The sequence below is a fragment of the Anoplophora glabripennis genome, unplaced genomic scaffold (genome assembly GCF_000390285.2).
Source record: "Anoplophora glabripennis isolate ALB-LARVAE unplaced genomic scaffold, Agla_2.0 scaffold174, whole genome shotgun sequence".
Lineage (NCBI taxonomy): Eukaryota > Metazoa > Arthropoda > Insecta > Coleoptera > Cerambycidae > Anoplophora > Anoplophora glabripennis.
In genome coordinates, this window is record NW_019416305.1 from 889450 (window position 1) to 905867 (window position 16418).

At 30.6% G+C, this 16418-nt stretch overlaps 1 protein-coding gene across 5 annotated transcripts; it reads right to left on the reverse strand.

The window, feature by feature from the left end:
• Positions 1 to 791: 791 nt before the first annotated feature.
• On the reverse strand, positions 792 to 15812 carry LOC108906851 (pantothenate kinase 3). 5 transcript variants are annotated; one of them, XM_018710275.2, is made up of 8 exons: positions 15658 to 15791; positions 15195 to 15330; positions 13806 to 13984; positions 13039 to 13212; positions 12675 to 12919; positions 7270 to 7446; positions 3815 to 3950; positions 792 to 1319 (listed from the first exon to the last, which is right to left on the reverse strand). In XM_018710275.2, the coding sequence occupies exons 2-8, from the start codon at positions 15316 to 15318 to the stop codon at positions 1149 to 1151; spliced, it is 1206 nt and encodes a 401-aa protein (XP_018565791.1). In that variant the 5' UTR covers positions 15319 to 15330; positions 15658 to 15791; the 3' UTR covers positions 792 to 1148. The 5 variants fall into 5 exon arrangements, with proteins under 5 accessions (XP_018565791.1, XP_023309774.1, XP_018565790.1 ...); XM_018710274.2 differs by having other exon boundaries at positions 1149 to 1319; positions 3815 to 3968; positions 15658 to 15812; XM_023454006.1 differs by lacking the exon at positions 15658 to 15791 and having other exon boundaries at positions 3815 to 3968; positions 15195 to 15318.
• Between the last annotated feature and the right edge of the window lie 606 nt (positions 15813 to 16418).

Below are 16418 nucleotides of genomic sequence, written 5' to 3' on the forward strand. Positions count from 1 at the left end.
GCAAAAGTGCTTTCTCACCTCTATCCTCAGTTTTAACCCTCTAATTTAGTAGCACCCCGCGGTTTTTTCCCTTTTAATGACCCTTCGAACAAGTCATGTGATGAAAATCCTTGAACGTTTTATTTCCTTCCTTTTTTGCAAAAAATGAGAATTAAAACGTATAATGGTAAACGCAACAAAAATCGAAAAATTGGCTAAGTTTGAGCGGCCATATATCAGTCAATTTTCATCCAAAAATACTCTTCAACCTCTTATTTTGAAGGAAATTTTATCTACTTTTTTTTCTATGAAACAATGCCTATACCTATCTTTACTCAAAAAAAAAACAAGAGGCAAAAAAGTAAAAAAAAATCAGAAAATCGAACATTTTGTTTTTCTTAAATTGTTCATTAACGATTTTTTGCATAAAATTTTCTGTTAAAATTTTTTAAATAAGCAATTTCGAAGAGAAATTCAATTCTCTAAATAATTTTTCCTATGAACTATAGCGAAATTTTGCTTCGTTTTCGAGCTACAGTTAAAAAATTGAAAGGGGTGCATTTTCACCCCTATCTCCAATTTCCACCCTCTAATTTAATAGCACTCCGCGGTTTTTTCATCTAAAATGACCCTTTGAACGATTTATGCAATAAAATTGCTTGAACGTTCCTTTTAACCCTGTTTTTTTGGATATAATCAATAGCCTAGTTGGGTAAGAAAATAAGAGGCATTTATAAAGAAATATTTTAATAAATATTTTTATACGACATAATTTTTGTGCAAATCTTACGGCTTACATATACAAAATATGTGCGTGCCTTATTTTTAATAACAAGAACAGCCAACACCGTTTCGATTATGATAAATAAAATATGTCAAATACCTTTTCACGAACTGATAGTAAAGCTTTTTTGTCTTAATAAATAAAGAGAATATAATAAAAACATATAAAACAACTATATAAATAAATGTGAAAGAGCCACGATAAAATTTCTATAGTGTTAAAAAATATGTAATACAAAATCTATTCCTAGTTTTAAAATGCCTACATGCGACCACTTCCTTTGGACCTTGGTGATTTGTACTAAAATCCCCATTTCATATTTGGAATGTTCGTAACATAGCAAAACCAATCTAAAAGGCAAGAACCACAATTTCGTTTACAAACTTCAACTTTTTATATCTTCATGAAATTGTAGTAGACATCCAACGGCGCCAAAGTACCCCTCGTGCTCCAAGAACAACGCCTTCATGGTCCCTTTTGACCAGTAGTCCATAGCGTACGCTAGTAGCTTCATTGCGATGGGATTAACTCGCAGGAAGTTACCGATGAAGACAACCTACATGAAAAAGTGGTTAACTTCAAATTAACTGCAAAAATGTTATTTAAAGTACAACTCGCATAATAAAAGTGTAGATTCCTAGACCTGTGCGAGGTCCGGAACATTTCCAAAATTGGAAAAATGTTTAAAAAATTTAAAAAATACCTATTTTATCTGAGTTTTTTGCTTATATCTTGAAACCTATGCATTTTGGAAGAATATTGAAGAGGAAAAATAGTTTTAGAATTGAATTTTGCACAATATACTGTAAGTTAAACATGTTTAAATTTATTACCGATGTTGCAAAATAGCAATAATTGATAAAAGGCAAAAAATCAAGTTTTTTGGATAATTTTTTTTAAATATTTTAATTGCTCCGAGGGCATTCCAATTTTGGTAAAAAAAACTTTAGAGTATAATAAAACAACACAGCAAATTTCATTAAAATCGGTTCGATAGTTTTCGCAAAATAATTTTTTGAAAAAAATTTTGAAAAAAATTTGTAATCTTCAAAATGTTGCACATCCTCAAATAAAGCATATAGATACTTGAAAATTTTTCCACATAGAAAAGACCGCTCAACCTTTCAAATGGTTTTTGAAAAATTGAAATCGGTTGATTAGGATGGCCACAGTAAATTTTTAAAATTAACACTTTATTTTTAAACAATTATATTGCATTTATCAATTTGCAATTTAGTTTTTTTCACAAATTATAATTTTAAAGTACTCGGAAAAATGCTTCTTTAAAAAAAAGTTAATTGATAAATGTAATCTAATTGTTTAAAAATAAAAAAAAATAGTGTTAACTTTAAAAATTTACTGTGGCCGTCCTAATCAACCGATTTCAACTTTTCGAAAACCATTTGAAAGGTCTTTTTTTTTTAAATTTCAAGTATCTAGATGCTCTATTTGAGGCTGTGCAACATTTTAAAAATTCAATTCAATTATGAATGTTTCTGCCGGGTTGCCTATCAAAATATGGCCGCTAGTATTTTTAATTAAAATTTAATTAATACACTTTTTCCAAACGTCGGATCACGGCGAGTCGTTATTTTGCCGTTACGCGCCGGTTCTGATCTTTTAGAGACGATAGATCGATAAATCTTAATTTGAACATTTTAAATTTTTTGTTTACATCTGCGGAGACTCAAAGTTTCAAATAGCCCAAACGGCTCCACCCACCGGTAGGCCACTATAGCTCAATTCGAAAGCTTGCTACTGCAAAGCCGAAGGTCCTCGGTTCGAATAACGGGCGAGCCAGACTTTTTTTTTAAATGTTACATTTACCAACCTTTTATAATTTATCTTAAAAACAAGTAAACGAAATTGTTTGGAAAAAATTTATTAATTTAATTTTAATTAAAAATACTTGCGGCCATATTTTGATGGGCAACTCAGCAGGAACATATTCCTCTATTCCTAATTGTTTATAAAAATTGTATTTTGATTTAAAAAGAGATGAACGTAGTAATCTCGCAGTCGGATCTTCTACTATAAAAAATCCTATAGTACACTTCGCAACAAAATTATCGCAATAGAAATTTTGCCATTTTTCTGTGCATGGCTCCCTCAATTTTCATGGTGTCAAGACGATTTTTTTCCATTTTGTAGGTAATTGTACTTTAAGAAAAAATCTATGCGAAATGGAATGAAATAATTTTGTTGCGTAGTGTACATCAATGCCATTAAGGGCCATTGAAAATGTATATAAATGTTTTAGATATATTTTATTTTTTAAAAGAATTAAAAAGAACAAATTTTTTAATCTTTGTTGTTTTTTTTTCAGATACTTTGTTTAACATCGAAAATATTTTAAGGATGGCCTTTTATCAAAAAAACCTTTTTCATTATTCTCGTAATATTGTCTATTTCATTTATTTATTTTATGTACTTAATTTCTCGTGGAAATTTTTATTTGTCTTAACCGAATTAACATTCAGATTTTTGTATGTTTTTAAGTCTTATTAAGAATAATTTTACAATTCTCTTTTAAGTGAAGGGGCCGTACTTAACATGTATTAAAGAAATTACTGAAGAAGACTGAACTATAGGTATGCAAGATGTAATTAAACTTGCCAAAGTTAACAATAATTTAAAAATATTTATTTTAAAGGCAGGGTCTTGTATAAGAAAATTAAGTTGATGGCAAATTGAAACGACAGATGACAAAACTGATATTTCCATGAAAAAATACAAAAGAGGTGATAGAATAAAATAGAAAACTAAAAAATTTGTTTTTTTTTCAAATTTCAAACAATAAAAAATATCTACGATCTGTTTATGTTATTTTAATGATATATTCGTTTTCATTAACCCCATAACATACATTCTTATTTTGGACATGTTATACATTATACTCGAGGATGAAAATTTTAAACATAAAATTATAATTTCAAGTTTGAAAAAAATTTGAAAATAAATAAATATAACAGTTACATTTTTCTGCTATGATAGATTTAAATTTAATGTTACAATTTCCAAAAAAGTCAAATACGGTATTATTCCACTTACCCTGTCGATTTTTTCTTGTGTTGCGCACATCCTAGCTATCGATCCGATATTGTTGGTGATGGTAACTAATGTCGCCCTGGCCAGATCTTGCCGACTGACTTTGCTGCGCCTCTCCCGAGAATTCATTTGTCCAAAACTACACAAGGCCGAGAAACTTCAGTGTCCCAGATATCAAACGCATAGGGTGACAGAGTGAAGAAGAAGAAGGGCAACATATTACAAGAAGCAAGGAAGCCTGTGTCTTAAGGACCCAACCAGATTCTTTTGTCAAAAAAATCTATTGTAAACAGTGTGGCAGAATTAAATCTCTCTTAAATTATGTTTTTATAGAAACAATGTTCCGACAAATTAATCCCATGAAAACAAATCAACAGGATTGATATTTACAGGATGTACACCAAATATCGATCACAAAATTCCGTGATGTTTACTGGCTTTTCAGGTAGACTTAAAAAAACTTCCCTGCCTGAAAGATACAGGTTCTATATCAGTTTCCATTTTTTAATTCTCACCATTTCCTTAATTTTTTGTCAATATCTCGACTCAAATATTTAACAAAGCATGATTATTTAAAAAATTATACAATACAATTTGCCCAAATAATGAACATTTTTATTTATAATTTTAGAAAAACATTTTATTTATATATAATTTTTGCTTCTCTATGAATACCAAATACTGACAATTCAGGAGATTTTTGGTTTAGGAGACATTTTGCTAAAATAAAAAATATTCGAAAAAAAAGTGGAATTATTAATCAAATTCTAATTTCGTTAATAATACCATACAAAACCAATAAATATTTCTTCTTAGGTCAAATTATTAAGAACATTATTGTGGAGGTTAAGATTTACTCCATTAATGATAGTGAGAAATTTGTACTCCAATTTAAAAAAATATGTAAGGTTTTCCAAGTTAAAAAAAATTAAAAACTGCTATTTTGATTTCTTTTTTAAATACTGACTTTATTGCGGTAAAATAATATAATTATTATTTTTAATTTTGGCCAATTAAAATGTCATTTTCTTATAAATTAAAAATTGGCCACTGCATTTATTTAGGTTGCACTTACAGTGTAAACTCTTTATAACGTCGTTCTTTATAACGAAAAACTTCCTATAGCATAGAAATTAGATCAATTTGGTTGGTTTACGTCAAAACCCATACATTAATACACTCTTTATAGCACAACAGCCATTCTATATTGCGAAGAAATATGTTCATATTTAGTACCAGCAAATATTTACAGAAATATTTAATAGTGTAATTGTTTTTATAATCAGCTTACAAAAGGTTTCGACTGAATCTTTGAGGTGCCGAAATTTCTAAGAAAGATCCTGAGGTCGTAAACAACTGCCTTGCTTTTGTTATTGCTAATTGTCTCAAACAAGTGTGCCATTACTCTTGGATGTGTTGTTTCTAGGAAATTTTGCACTCAGTTACTAAACGCACTAGGCACCTATTTTGTATTATATATAATTATTGTAATTGGTGAAATTTGGTTATTTTTCCTTCTTCCCTCCATATAACAAAAATTCTTTATAACGCAAAAAATCCCCGGTACGTTAAGAGTCGTTAAAAAGAGTTTACACTGTATTTAGAAAACATATTTAGACACATACCCATTTCATTATTTTAAAATCATATACAAAATGATTCCACTTGGTGTCAACATTTAAGTAGACATTATACAGGGTGAACCCAATCTGATCATCAAGAGTCTCAGGAAAAAGACAAAAAAAAATATTTCCTCGTTTTAATTTTATTACAAGTAAAAATCGTTCTTTTTTAACCTCCATTCTGTACACCAACTGAAAAAAAATCTTGAACCACACTGATGTAATTTTTTGGTTTTTTTACTGCCACAGACAGTTTTTTTAAATCAACATTTTTCATATGGATGTCATATTAAATTTCATTTAAAAAGAAATAATTGGTACTATAGTACCATCATATCAAACCAATTACACGATATTTAAAGAAAGGTTCGAGAATATTTTCAATTAGACTACAAGTAACTATTTATTAAATTGTGCAACACTTTGTCCAGTCAAGCTCTTCTGTATATCTAATAGTTTCCAAGATCCCTTTTGTGCACTAGATATTAAATGGTTCAATAAGAAAAAAACAGTGGGAATGAGAATATTAATATTACGAACTAATTATTATTAATGACAATAAACCAATCAAAATACAACTCATGTGGTGCAAAATAGAGCCTTCATAAATGATTATAAGCCACGTGACTAGTAATGTTGTTTGAAACAGTAATGTTATTTCCTTCAAGTTGGCAATAAAATTTCGGTAAAATTAAAAATTGTTAAAACAGTTAGATCAAGAATACATTGAAACAGCATTCTGTTCACCGGCTGGTGATTGGTGGAATTCTTCACGAGATTTTATTCAATAAATCAGTGATTGCATTATCTCGAAGCTAGCAGCAACGGTTTGTCATTGTTCATTGTAGACGAATCAATAATATTGATGATTTAGGGACTTTTAGTTGGTAGTGCCAATTGTGCAACGTTATGTTGCCTAAGCTCGGCAGTAACATGACTTGTAGCAATGAATTTACTCTTTGCTGATGGAAAATTCAATAACAGAACTTTGTAAATAAAGACCAAAATTAGAAAAAATTTCGTGGTAATTTGAGAAATTCCCTGATATATTCAGATCTCTATGAAATTTCATAATTCCAGGTTTTCCAGATTGGCATAAGACACCCTGTATGGTATTTTTTTTTTAGATTAAGGACACTTATTGTTCAAAGAAAACTTTTCAAAATTTCTCAAACAAAGCAGACCAAATTCCAATTCCTTTCTACCGCTGAATAATTTCCAGCTTTTGCAAATGACGTCAATCAACTCTAACCTTATAGTTAAATGAATTCAATTGTAACGCCTAAATGTGACTTAATCAAGTCGAAAATAAAAATCTACCTGTTCGATTTTTTTTGTTCTTCCTATAAACATAATCCTCGCATTGTGTAATCGTAATTATGTAAAAACGAAAATATAAAATCTGACGTCACCGTGAAGTAATTTAGTCCCCATTATCGACTATCTGACGTTTGTAACTAAATGAGTATAACCTTGAATGAAACTCATCTTAATTAGGTATGGAAATATCGCCGTTTTGCATTAAATGTTTATTGTAATAAACATTCCTATATACAATAGACTGAACGTAGAAACTATTTCCTTCAAAACATTACGGAAGTTTCTTTTTTATCTAGTGTATTAATTTATATTGTTGAAAATGTATTTTTTAAATTCACATTTAACTTTAAATCTAGTTGGATTCTTTAACGCACATTAGAAAACGTTATAAAAAATAAAATTAAAAGAAAATGAATATTATATATATATATATACATTTAACATTTCGAAGAAGGCTAAGCACAGAAGGGTAGAAGTAGCAAATACAAAGGTTAAAAGTTTTAATCTTGTAATTACCTGCTAGCTACCAAGTCACCGGGAAGACCAAATCGTTCGTAATCGCCACCATAAATGTCCCTGACCAATTTGTCAACGTGAGTATGGTCACCCTCTGCTGCCAGTTCTATCGCTTCCTCAAACGTATTGCAACCGGTCAACAAACAACAGAGACCCAAGAAGGTACCGCCCCCTATACTATAAAAAACAGAAGTTCTCCATTTGCTTTACCAATTTTTGACCCAATTAATCGATCAATTACATAAATTATTACTTTAACAGTTTTAATAAATGGGCCAAGAAATTGGAATATAATAATAATAATATCTCTACTCCTCATTCTAACTACGAGAATTAGCCCATAAGTCGGAGACTTTTGTGGGAGAGGAGGCGGCATATTACTATTAGGCAGACCGCATTTGCGCCCAGGAACGACTCATGTTGGTAGGCCCTAACCACAATTCAGTGCAGCAATGAGGGAAACCTGGAAAACCTCATTAATTAGGGGGGTGGTCAAATGCCAACCGGTGTCAATCTCTCACATTGACCCAAGCCAACATTCTTCTACCCTACCATACCTGCACAGAGGGTGCCAATCCTTCGTACAAGCATAGCTAATCTACGGTCTACCGGCTGCGGGAATCGAACCCGGGCAGAAATTTGCACACGATTTAAGGACTGACGCCTCAACCCGTGCGGCTATCAACCGAATAAAAAAAAATATTACGGTAACAATCACCTATTTGAAACATATTCTTTAAATATTTTAAATTTAAAAAAAGCAAGTACCGAAATTGTATAATGTAACTAAAATTGGTGATAATTAAGAAGTAACTAAAAATCCTCAATTTCTTGGTCAACTTAGAGAAGATAAGAAATTCAGCAAAATTTATGTATTAAACCTGCGTTAATTTACCAATTTTTGAGCAAATCAATTGTTAAAAAATGGCATTGTTTTGCACATAATAAATTGCCCAATTTATCGGTCAAATTTAAGGCTATATATTTTTAGAATTAAAATCAATCATGATAGCAGCAAACCATAAATAAAAGACTAATAAGCTGCCAATTTTTAAATAAAAATCAGTCAAAATGAAATATAGTAATACTTGACAGAATCTCTAGCAAGAGAAATATTTATGATTAATTTTTGATATTAATACAATTCATTCATAGTAAAAGTAGCTTATTAAGATAAGATATTTTTTTCATTCATATGAATTGAAACAATTTATTATAGTGTCTAGGGCTAGGGACTAAGGATTATTATTTCTTTTTGTGATTTTTTTTAAGGAACAAAAAGCGGATAATAATATTTAAGGATGTTATTAATTGTCAAATAAAAAAAATATTTATTCATAAATAGTACAAATGGCGACGCTAGAGCCATTCTTGTGAGGCATGTTGAATCAGAGGTGCTCTACGGCACAGTCTTAACTGACACAAATTTGAATATGGAAAAAAACAAAAAATTTTCTGTTCATTTACACGAGTATGGTTAGAGAAATACGTAAAGGATTTTGAAAACATTAGTTTTTGTGCGATTGTCGAGCATTTGAAAAGTTCAATTTGTGACAAAAAAGGGGTCAACCATTTGTCAATAAGTAATGTTAAAATCAACTTATCGAAAATGTACTTCACTTCAGGATGTTGTTTTAAAGATATGGTCAAAATTTGGAGTGAATAAAAAGAAAATTGTTGGAATTATGATCCATGCCATTAAAAAAAATCGTGTTTTGAGTAAAACGTTTTTAAAATTTTGAGATACACTATACTAACGTACTTTTGTTTGGAAATGTCTCCAATTGAACACAAACTCTTTCTAACGAGATATGTTAGTCATTAGGCTGTACTCTTCATGCAGATGTCTATGTGCAATAGAGTCGTATCGAAGCATGCTTGAAAAAGAACTCGGAATAAAAAATAAATTTCAGGCATAAAACTTCTTTCCCCTTATTCTACAAGGTTCAAAGCATCTTTTCAGTCAAGGAAAAAAATTGATTTTATGAAAATTACAGTGGTCTTACCTCTTAAATATAAATTACTATTATATTTTATATATCATTTCATTTAAATTTGTTATATAAGGAGTGTAAAAATTGTAGAAAGTAACCAATATTTTTTATTGCTACTAATAAATAAAAATTAAATCGCAAGAAATCACCAAAATTGGCCAATAAAATTGAACCGCTTCTATTGTCATCAATTTTTGGTAGTTTTGATAGTTGAAAATTTCCTAGTTCCAATAAACTAGGAAATTTTCAACAATTTTGGTATTATACAATAAACTTGACCAATTTCTTTATCAATTTTAATTTTTTTGTTTATTTGAACATTTTACCACCTGTGAGAAAATTTGAAGATTAATTAATTAGTAAAAACAGAATAATTTATCCACGCGGTACAAAAATTTTATTTCTTTTCACTTTTTTAAATATGTACTTAAATTCCAACTAAATACGCATAAAATAACATACATAAAAAAATTACACAACTAATTTAATGTGACCTTCACTTTTATAAATGGAGTAAACTATTTAAAAAGTGTGCATATTACATTTTAAACTTAAAAGGTTCAAATAGTAAATGTCAAGGTGTTATAACAATGCCATAATTCAACAAAGACTAGGAGATACTGAAACTGATATGATAGAAAATGTAACAATTGTCTACAATTCTTTTTCCAGTCAATTTTTTGTCTCGCTAATTTACTTTCTCTGTCTTTTTTATATTTCAAAATGGCTACTAACGATAATAATGATAATTTTACTAACTGAATATATAAAATGCTACAAAAACTAATTGCTCTCCATAAGGATATAAAATTAATATTTTTTTTCTGTCATTTGTTCCCAAATACTTTAAATGGGTTTTTCGAGAAACTACTTTTCTTTAACTGGCAGGAAACATAACTCCAAAAATTTTCAATAAATCGACTTGAAATTTTATACAGAGCTTCACGATAGTATAACTCAGGGAACACCGTAAAGATTTTTCGATTGATTTAATCATTTTCGTTGTTATTAACTATTTAATGCAAAATTTTTGTCCTTTTTCAATATTTTTTTTAATGTTCATGTAATCAACAAATATTAATATTTTTTAATTTCCCTACTATGTTCTCTAGATTTCAGTATACAGGGTACTTATAGCAAAGTACTGGAATGGCAGAATAACTCGACGGGAGAGCATTTTAGAGAAAAATGTTAAATACAAAAGTTTCAGGATTTCTCCATGGCTATCCGATGGTGACTTTGATATTGCCTTGACCTTAAAGATCACTTCAAGGTCAAATGTGATTTTAAAAAAAAGTATAGGGTCCCACTATACTTTTGACCCCAGAAATGAAGAGCTGAAAATTTTACGTTCAGATATGACCTTGAGTGACCCCCTCCTTTTTGACCTTGGGGCCCCCACAAGGTGGTCTGGGGTCAAAAGTATAGGGTCCCACTTGAAAAATCACATTTGACCTTGAAATGATCGCCAAGGTCAATGTCAAGGTCACCTTCGGATAGCCAGGGAGACATCCTGAAACTTCTCTCCCGCTGAGTTATTCTACCGCTCGGGTACTTTTCCTATACCCTGTACATCAGAAAATTTTTGGTTTTTTCTTCCACGACCACCCGTTAATGAGAAACCCTCCTGGTCATACAGCCCTCTGAAAAAAAGATGTCATTGCTTGCCATCATCTACAGTCGCCATTTTGAATAGAAATCGTTTGAAAAAATTCACAATATTACGTGTAAACTAAGGAAACATTATTTAAACATTTTCTAAGAACAATTTTTGGTGTAACATTTAAAGTTATTATATTTATTACACAAAACATCTTGATCCAACAGATAATATACGAGAGTTGCCTTTTACGTTTCGGGATTTGGCAACCCTAGTGTTGCAATCTGGCAACTGACAGCTCTATCGTAAAGTTGGACATTTTTGAGGTTATACGTACTCAGAACGTTTTGACATACGAGCGCTATTTGTGTTGTTTACAGTAAGTTAAAAGATTCATGTCGGCCCAAAAATGGAATTAAATCGTGAACATTTTCGTGCGATTATTTTTTACAACTTTCGACGTGGATTAACTCAGCAACAGTGCATGGATGAACTTAATTCAATTTTTGGCGATGAAGCTCCATCAAGGACCAGTGTTTATCGATGGTATGGTGAATTCAATCGTGGTCGTAGTTCACTCCAAGACGAATTTCGTGAAGGTCGTCCAAAATCAGTTGTTGTTCCGAAAACCATTGATGCTGACCTCGTGAGATTGAGACAACCTTAGGCATTAGTGGGACCAGCATACATTCAATATTGCATAAACATTTGACTGTCAAAAAAATTTGTTCGCGTTGGATCCCACACAATCTGTCAATTGCTCAAAAAAAGGCTCATGTCGATTGGTCGAAAGAAATGCTCAAAAAATACGATAGCGGTGCTTCGAAACACGTCTATGACATCGTGACAGGTGACGAATCGTGGATTTACGCGTATGAGCCCGAAAGTAAACAGCAGTCGACTCTATGGGTGTTTCAAGATGAGCCAAATCCAACAAAAGTTGTTCGCGCACGAAGCACTTCCAAGCAAATGGTCGCCTGTTTTTTCGAAAAAACTGGACATGTCGCAACCGTACCACTAGAACAACGCAGAACAGCTAATTCTGAGTGGTACACAACCATTTGTTTGCCAGTTGTCTTCCAAGAAATCAGGAAAACCAACCGCCGAAGACGGATCACTCTTCACCATGACAATGCGAGCTCTCACACATCGGCTCAAACAACTGCATTTTTGAGCACCCAAAACATCGATTTGATGAGTCATCCGCCGTATAGTCCTGACTTGGCACCGAATGACTTCTTTTCATTCCCATACGTAAAAAACAAACTGAGAGGTCAACGTTTTTCGACACCTGAAGAAGCGGTTGCTGCATTCAGATTGCATATTTTGGAGATACCTCAATCAGAGTGGCAAAAGTGCTTCGACAATTGGTTCAAACGCATGCAAAAGTGTATAGATCCTCATGGGGAATATTTTGAAAAACAATAAAGTGATTTTCATTGATTAATATTTGTTTTTGTTCTCTAATCCCGAAATATAAAAGGCAACCCTCGTACAATCCTCGGTTTTAATTTTGAAAAAAATATGAAATTGAGTGACTTAATCATGTAAAATACTGGAAATAAACCAGACAAATTTACGACCAATAACTGGATTTATGGTGGACATTCAATAATTATCCGTTTCACAAATATATACATAACACCTTGCAGATAAGATAATACCATCAACATTCAAACATCTGAAATGTTAGTGATATGTGTGCATCATTTATCTTAATTTTTTGATATTTTGAAACATAATTGGACCGCCGCATGCACAGTAAAATAAAACTAATTCTGATAAGATTTATCTTAAAACACATAACGTACCTTGTACCCGATATCCTTTTATAATTTGTGGCAGAATACACAGCTAAGACGCTAACTCCCGATCCAATATTCACTATAAGGAAAGGGTATGGACTTGAAAAATCATAATTAACTTTGGCACATTTGCTTTCATCAGTCGGATTTGCCCAATAGTAACATTCTGTTGGACTATTTTTATCGATGTACTGTAGACCTTTCAGTAATGAGTCAAACTCATCGAATTTTGCTAGTTTCATATTAACCTCCTAAAGAAAAATTGCATTTAGTCACCCAAACTATAATAAATAATTTATCCAACACAAAATACTGTATATACGGAAATTAATTTTGCTACTCTAGAAATTACTTTCTTACATTTACTTACTCTTCGAAAATCTTCTTCGAATTTGTAAGCTCCCCCTCCCGTTGCACAAACAGTTGTCACTAGTGTAGCCATTCCTTTATATTTCGCTAGAGCTAAGAAATTTTTCATTTCACTAGTGGGAAAACGAATAAAATGCAATGCCCCTACTATTCCCCTTATTACCACATTATCCATCTAAAAAAATTTTCAGTTAAAAAAATACACAAAAAAATTTGGATGTAGGACTAATGGGCATTATGATTAATAATATATAAAAATTATTCTCTCTAACGTAGAGTAAATTTAAATATTAATAATCTAATAAAAGTATTTGCCTCGGTATTTGCTTAGCTTTTTTGTTGTAGGTAATTTTTTCCAAATTTCATCATTTAAAATGATGGTTTTTTACAAAAGAATGACGGTAATTTAACTTCGACAGAATGTATCATTTTGAAACAATATCAATCTCAAAAGTTTCATTAGCTCATGAAAATGTACATCAACAAATTGAGAAGAAGTTCTAATAAAAACTGCTCTCTCTAAAGCAGGCCAAAGCCTCATCATTAAATTACATCAAATGGATATGAGTAAATATATATATTCAAATTATGTAATATTCTTAATAATTAATTATTCAGCACGTCAAACCTAATGAATTTAAACCTTTGTATACGAAATGCAAGGGTCGCAATACATATTCAATTAACACTTTACTGAAACGGAACGTCACAAACAAGAAATCAATGTAATTGCCATAATATTTTGTATAATAAATAGGTATTATTTACTTGTAAATGGGTGTCACGATGTCCTGTTTTCCCATAGGCAGAATTTTTGGTAAGATATCTTCTAATATTTCTTAACGTTTCAACTTCCGATGTAGATTCACCTTTAGGGATGTCTTTTGGTTCAAAATACACCAGCTTACACAAACTTCCACCAATATCCATTCCAAACCAAGGCATCGCTGAAAAAGAGGAAAAATCAGAAATACCATTCTTCATCTTCGGTGGATGGAACAACAGAAGGTGAATTAATATTTGGTTTAAGTTAAAAATGCTAAAATAGGTCCAGATAATAAAGTACTTGTGTGATAGATTAAATGATACCAAATGTATAAAAAATGTAAAGATAATTTCTTACTTAATTTAATATTTTAGATGTGATTCAAAAATTTAAGTATGTACCTTGTATTATGGAAAACATGTATGTGATTTTATTTTCAAATGTGGAATTACTTCATCCATATAAATTTCTTATTTCAAAATATAAAAACCTTGTAATAGTACAAAAATAATTATCGTTTAAGTTGTAATTATAAACATAAAAAATACACATGTTCCTTGATAATAATACAGCAGTACCTATTCTAGAAAAGTTTAAATGAGAGGTCAATGGATTAATAATTATGAGTTTTAATAATTTAAAAAATATTTAGATAGGGACAATTTTCAGATAATAAAAAAGATAATGTTAGAGTTGTTAAAAGTGACAGACTCACGTTTTGAACTGATAAATGTTGTTGATAAACCTAGGAAAAAAAGATACCATGACACCAAAACGACTCAATTTAAAAATATATTTAAGTGTGTAAGTATATAATCTTAATGTCCTCTTAGTAATAATTAAAAACAAAGGCATCAAAAGTAATTAAAAACCTTCTATATCTAGATAAATATAAAATAACCTTTAAATACTTAAAAAGTATATAAATAGGAAAACAAATTGATATGGTTCCGTACACATAAAACAGTGAGGTAAAAGCGGAGTTCATTAAAAAACATCCTAATACTTGTTCGAGTTCTACATGTGGATACAATTGATTAATTCAAAGTGGAACATTTTGTATAATTATCCAAAGGACATAATTATTTATACATAAGTATACTTAAATTTTTAATATTCATTTTTGTTTTAAATAAACTACATAATTCTTGAATTATTTTATTATCACATGCACAATATGTGATCAGTACATTAATTCTTGAAATAATCTATAATTTTGTAAAATTTTACTACAATAAGGCCAAGAAAAATTTATTTAATATTATATTTTTAATTTTGAGTATTGCACTAATACACTAAATTGCTTAGGCATATACTTAAATTTGCTTTTGTACTACGTAACAAATTTACTTGTTACTTTATATATACGTAGATGTGCTAAAGGTACTTACATGGATTATCGGATATTCCATTTTCGTCTACTCCATTTACTTCCATTGGAGTATTTCTATTGTCTTTAGCCATTTTAGCTGCTACAATATCTCTTAAACAACCTTTACAACTATGAGGTGCCATATTTTTCTAAGCCTGAAATAAATGTCAGGTTTCAGTCTTAACGAACAAAGAGTATGATCAGTACTGAATAGAAGTATACAAGTACAGAGGATATCAAGAAAGCACGACTTAAACATGCATGACATTTGACTGGAAAAATATACAAATTGATAAATCAACATATAAATCGAGCTCCATAGGTGTTACCTGACCTTGACCTCACTATCAATTAATATTTTAAATAAGCTCATAACCTATATGCCATGCCCTTAGAAAATAGATTTTAATAATTAGCCAAATTAACCAGATTCTATTTTCTTTGTTACACAAACTAAACGTTTATCATTCTGACTCAATTACCTTCAGACATTTTGTGTTTTTTTTATTAAATATTTAGCACTAAACACTCATCGAGTCATCATTAGACTTTGCACGCAAAACGTAAAATAATATAACGTAATGTACAATGTAAGTAAAATGATCACGTGTCGACTGCCGAGGGTCGAGGACGAGGCTATCGGTTCATGTATTGAGTAATATAGTAGTTTTATTTTCGAAAAATGAAAAACATGAACAGATATTAGGTAATTAATAAAGTTGACATTTGTCTTCGAACCAGTTCTTTCGTTTGTAGGTTATAAAATGTTGAATTAATGCTTTATTCAAAACATAAACTTGATCGTGACGCAGTTAGTACAATCATACGATACTCCACGTGTTACCAATTTATTAATTTTATTATAGACCGTGAAACATAACAGAAATATCTAAATTTGAACAATGACTTAAGGCCCTGAAACCACAGCCCCAAAGAAAATTTGAAACTGAAACTGAACTCCAAACTCCAATTCTGAGAAACAAAATATGAATGCCTTAGACGTATATGAGTAAATAAATTTAGTTACTCACTCATATGCTAAGACGTATGTATTTCGACATTTAAATTTTAGTTTAATCATGTTTAATTCTTAGATTAGACAAGCATAGTTTCATTCTAAATTCTAAGATTGTGATATCAAACATGGTTAACAATTTTCGGGGACTTCAATATGACACAGCGGGACGACGACCACAAGAAGTCGCGTCCTGCTGAATTACCAAGACAGACACGACGACTTGAC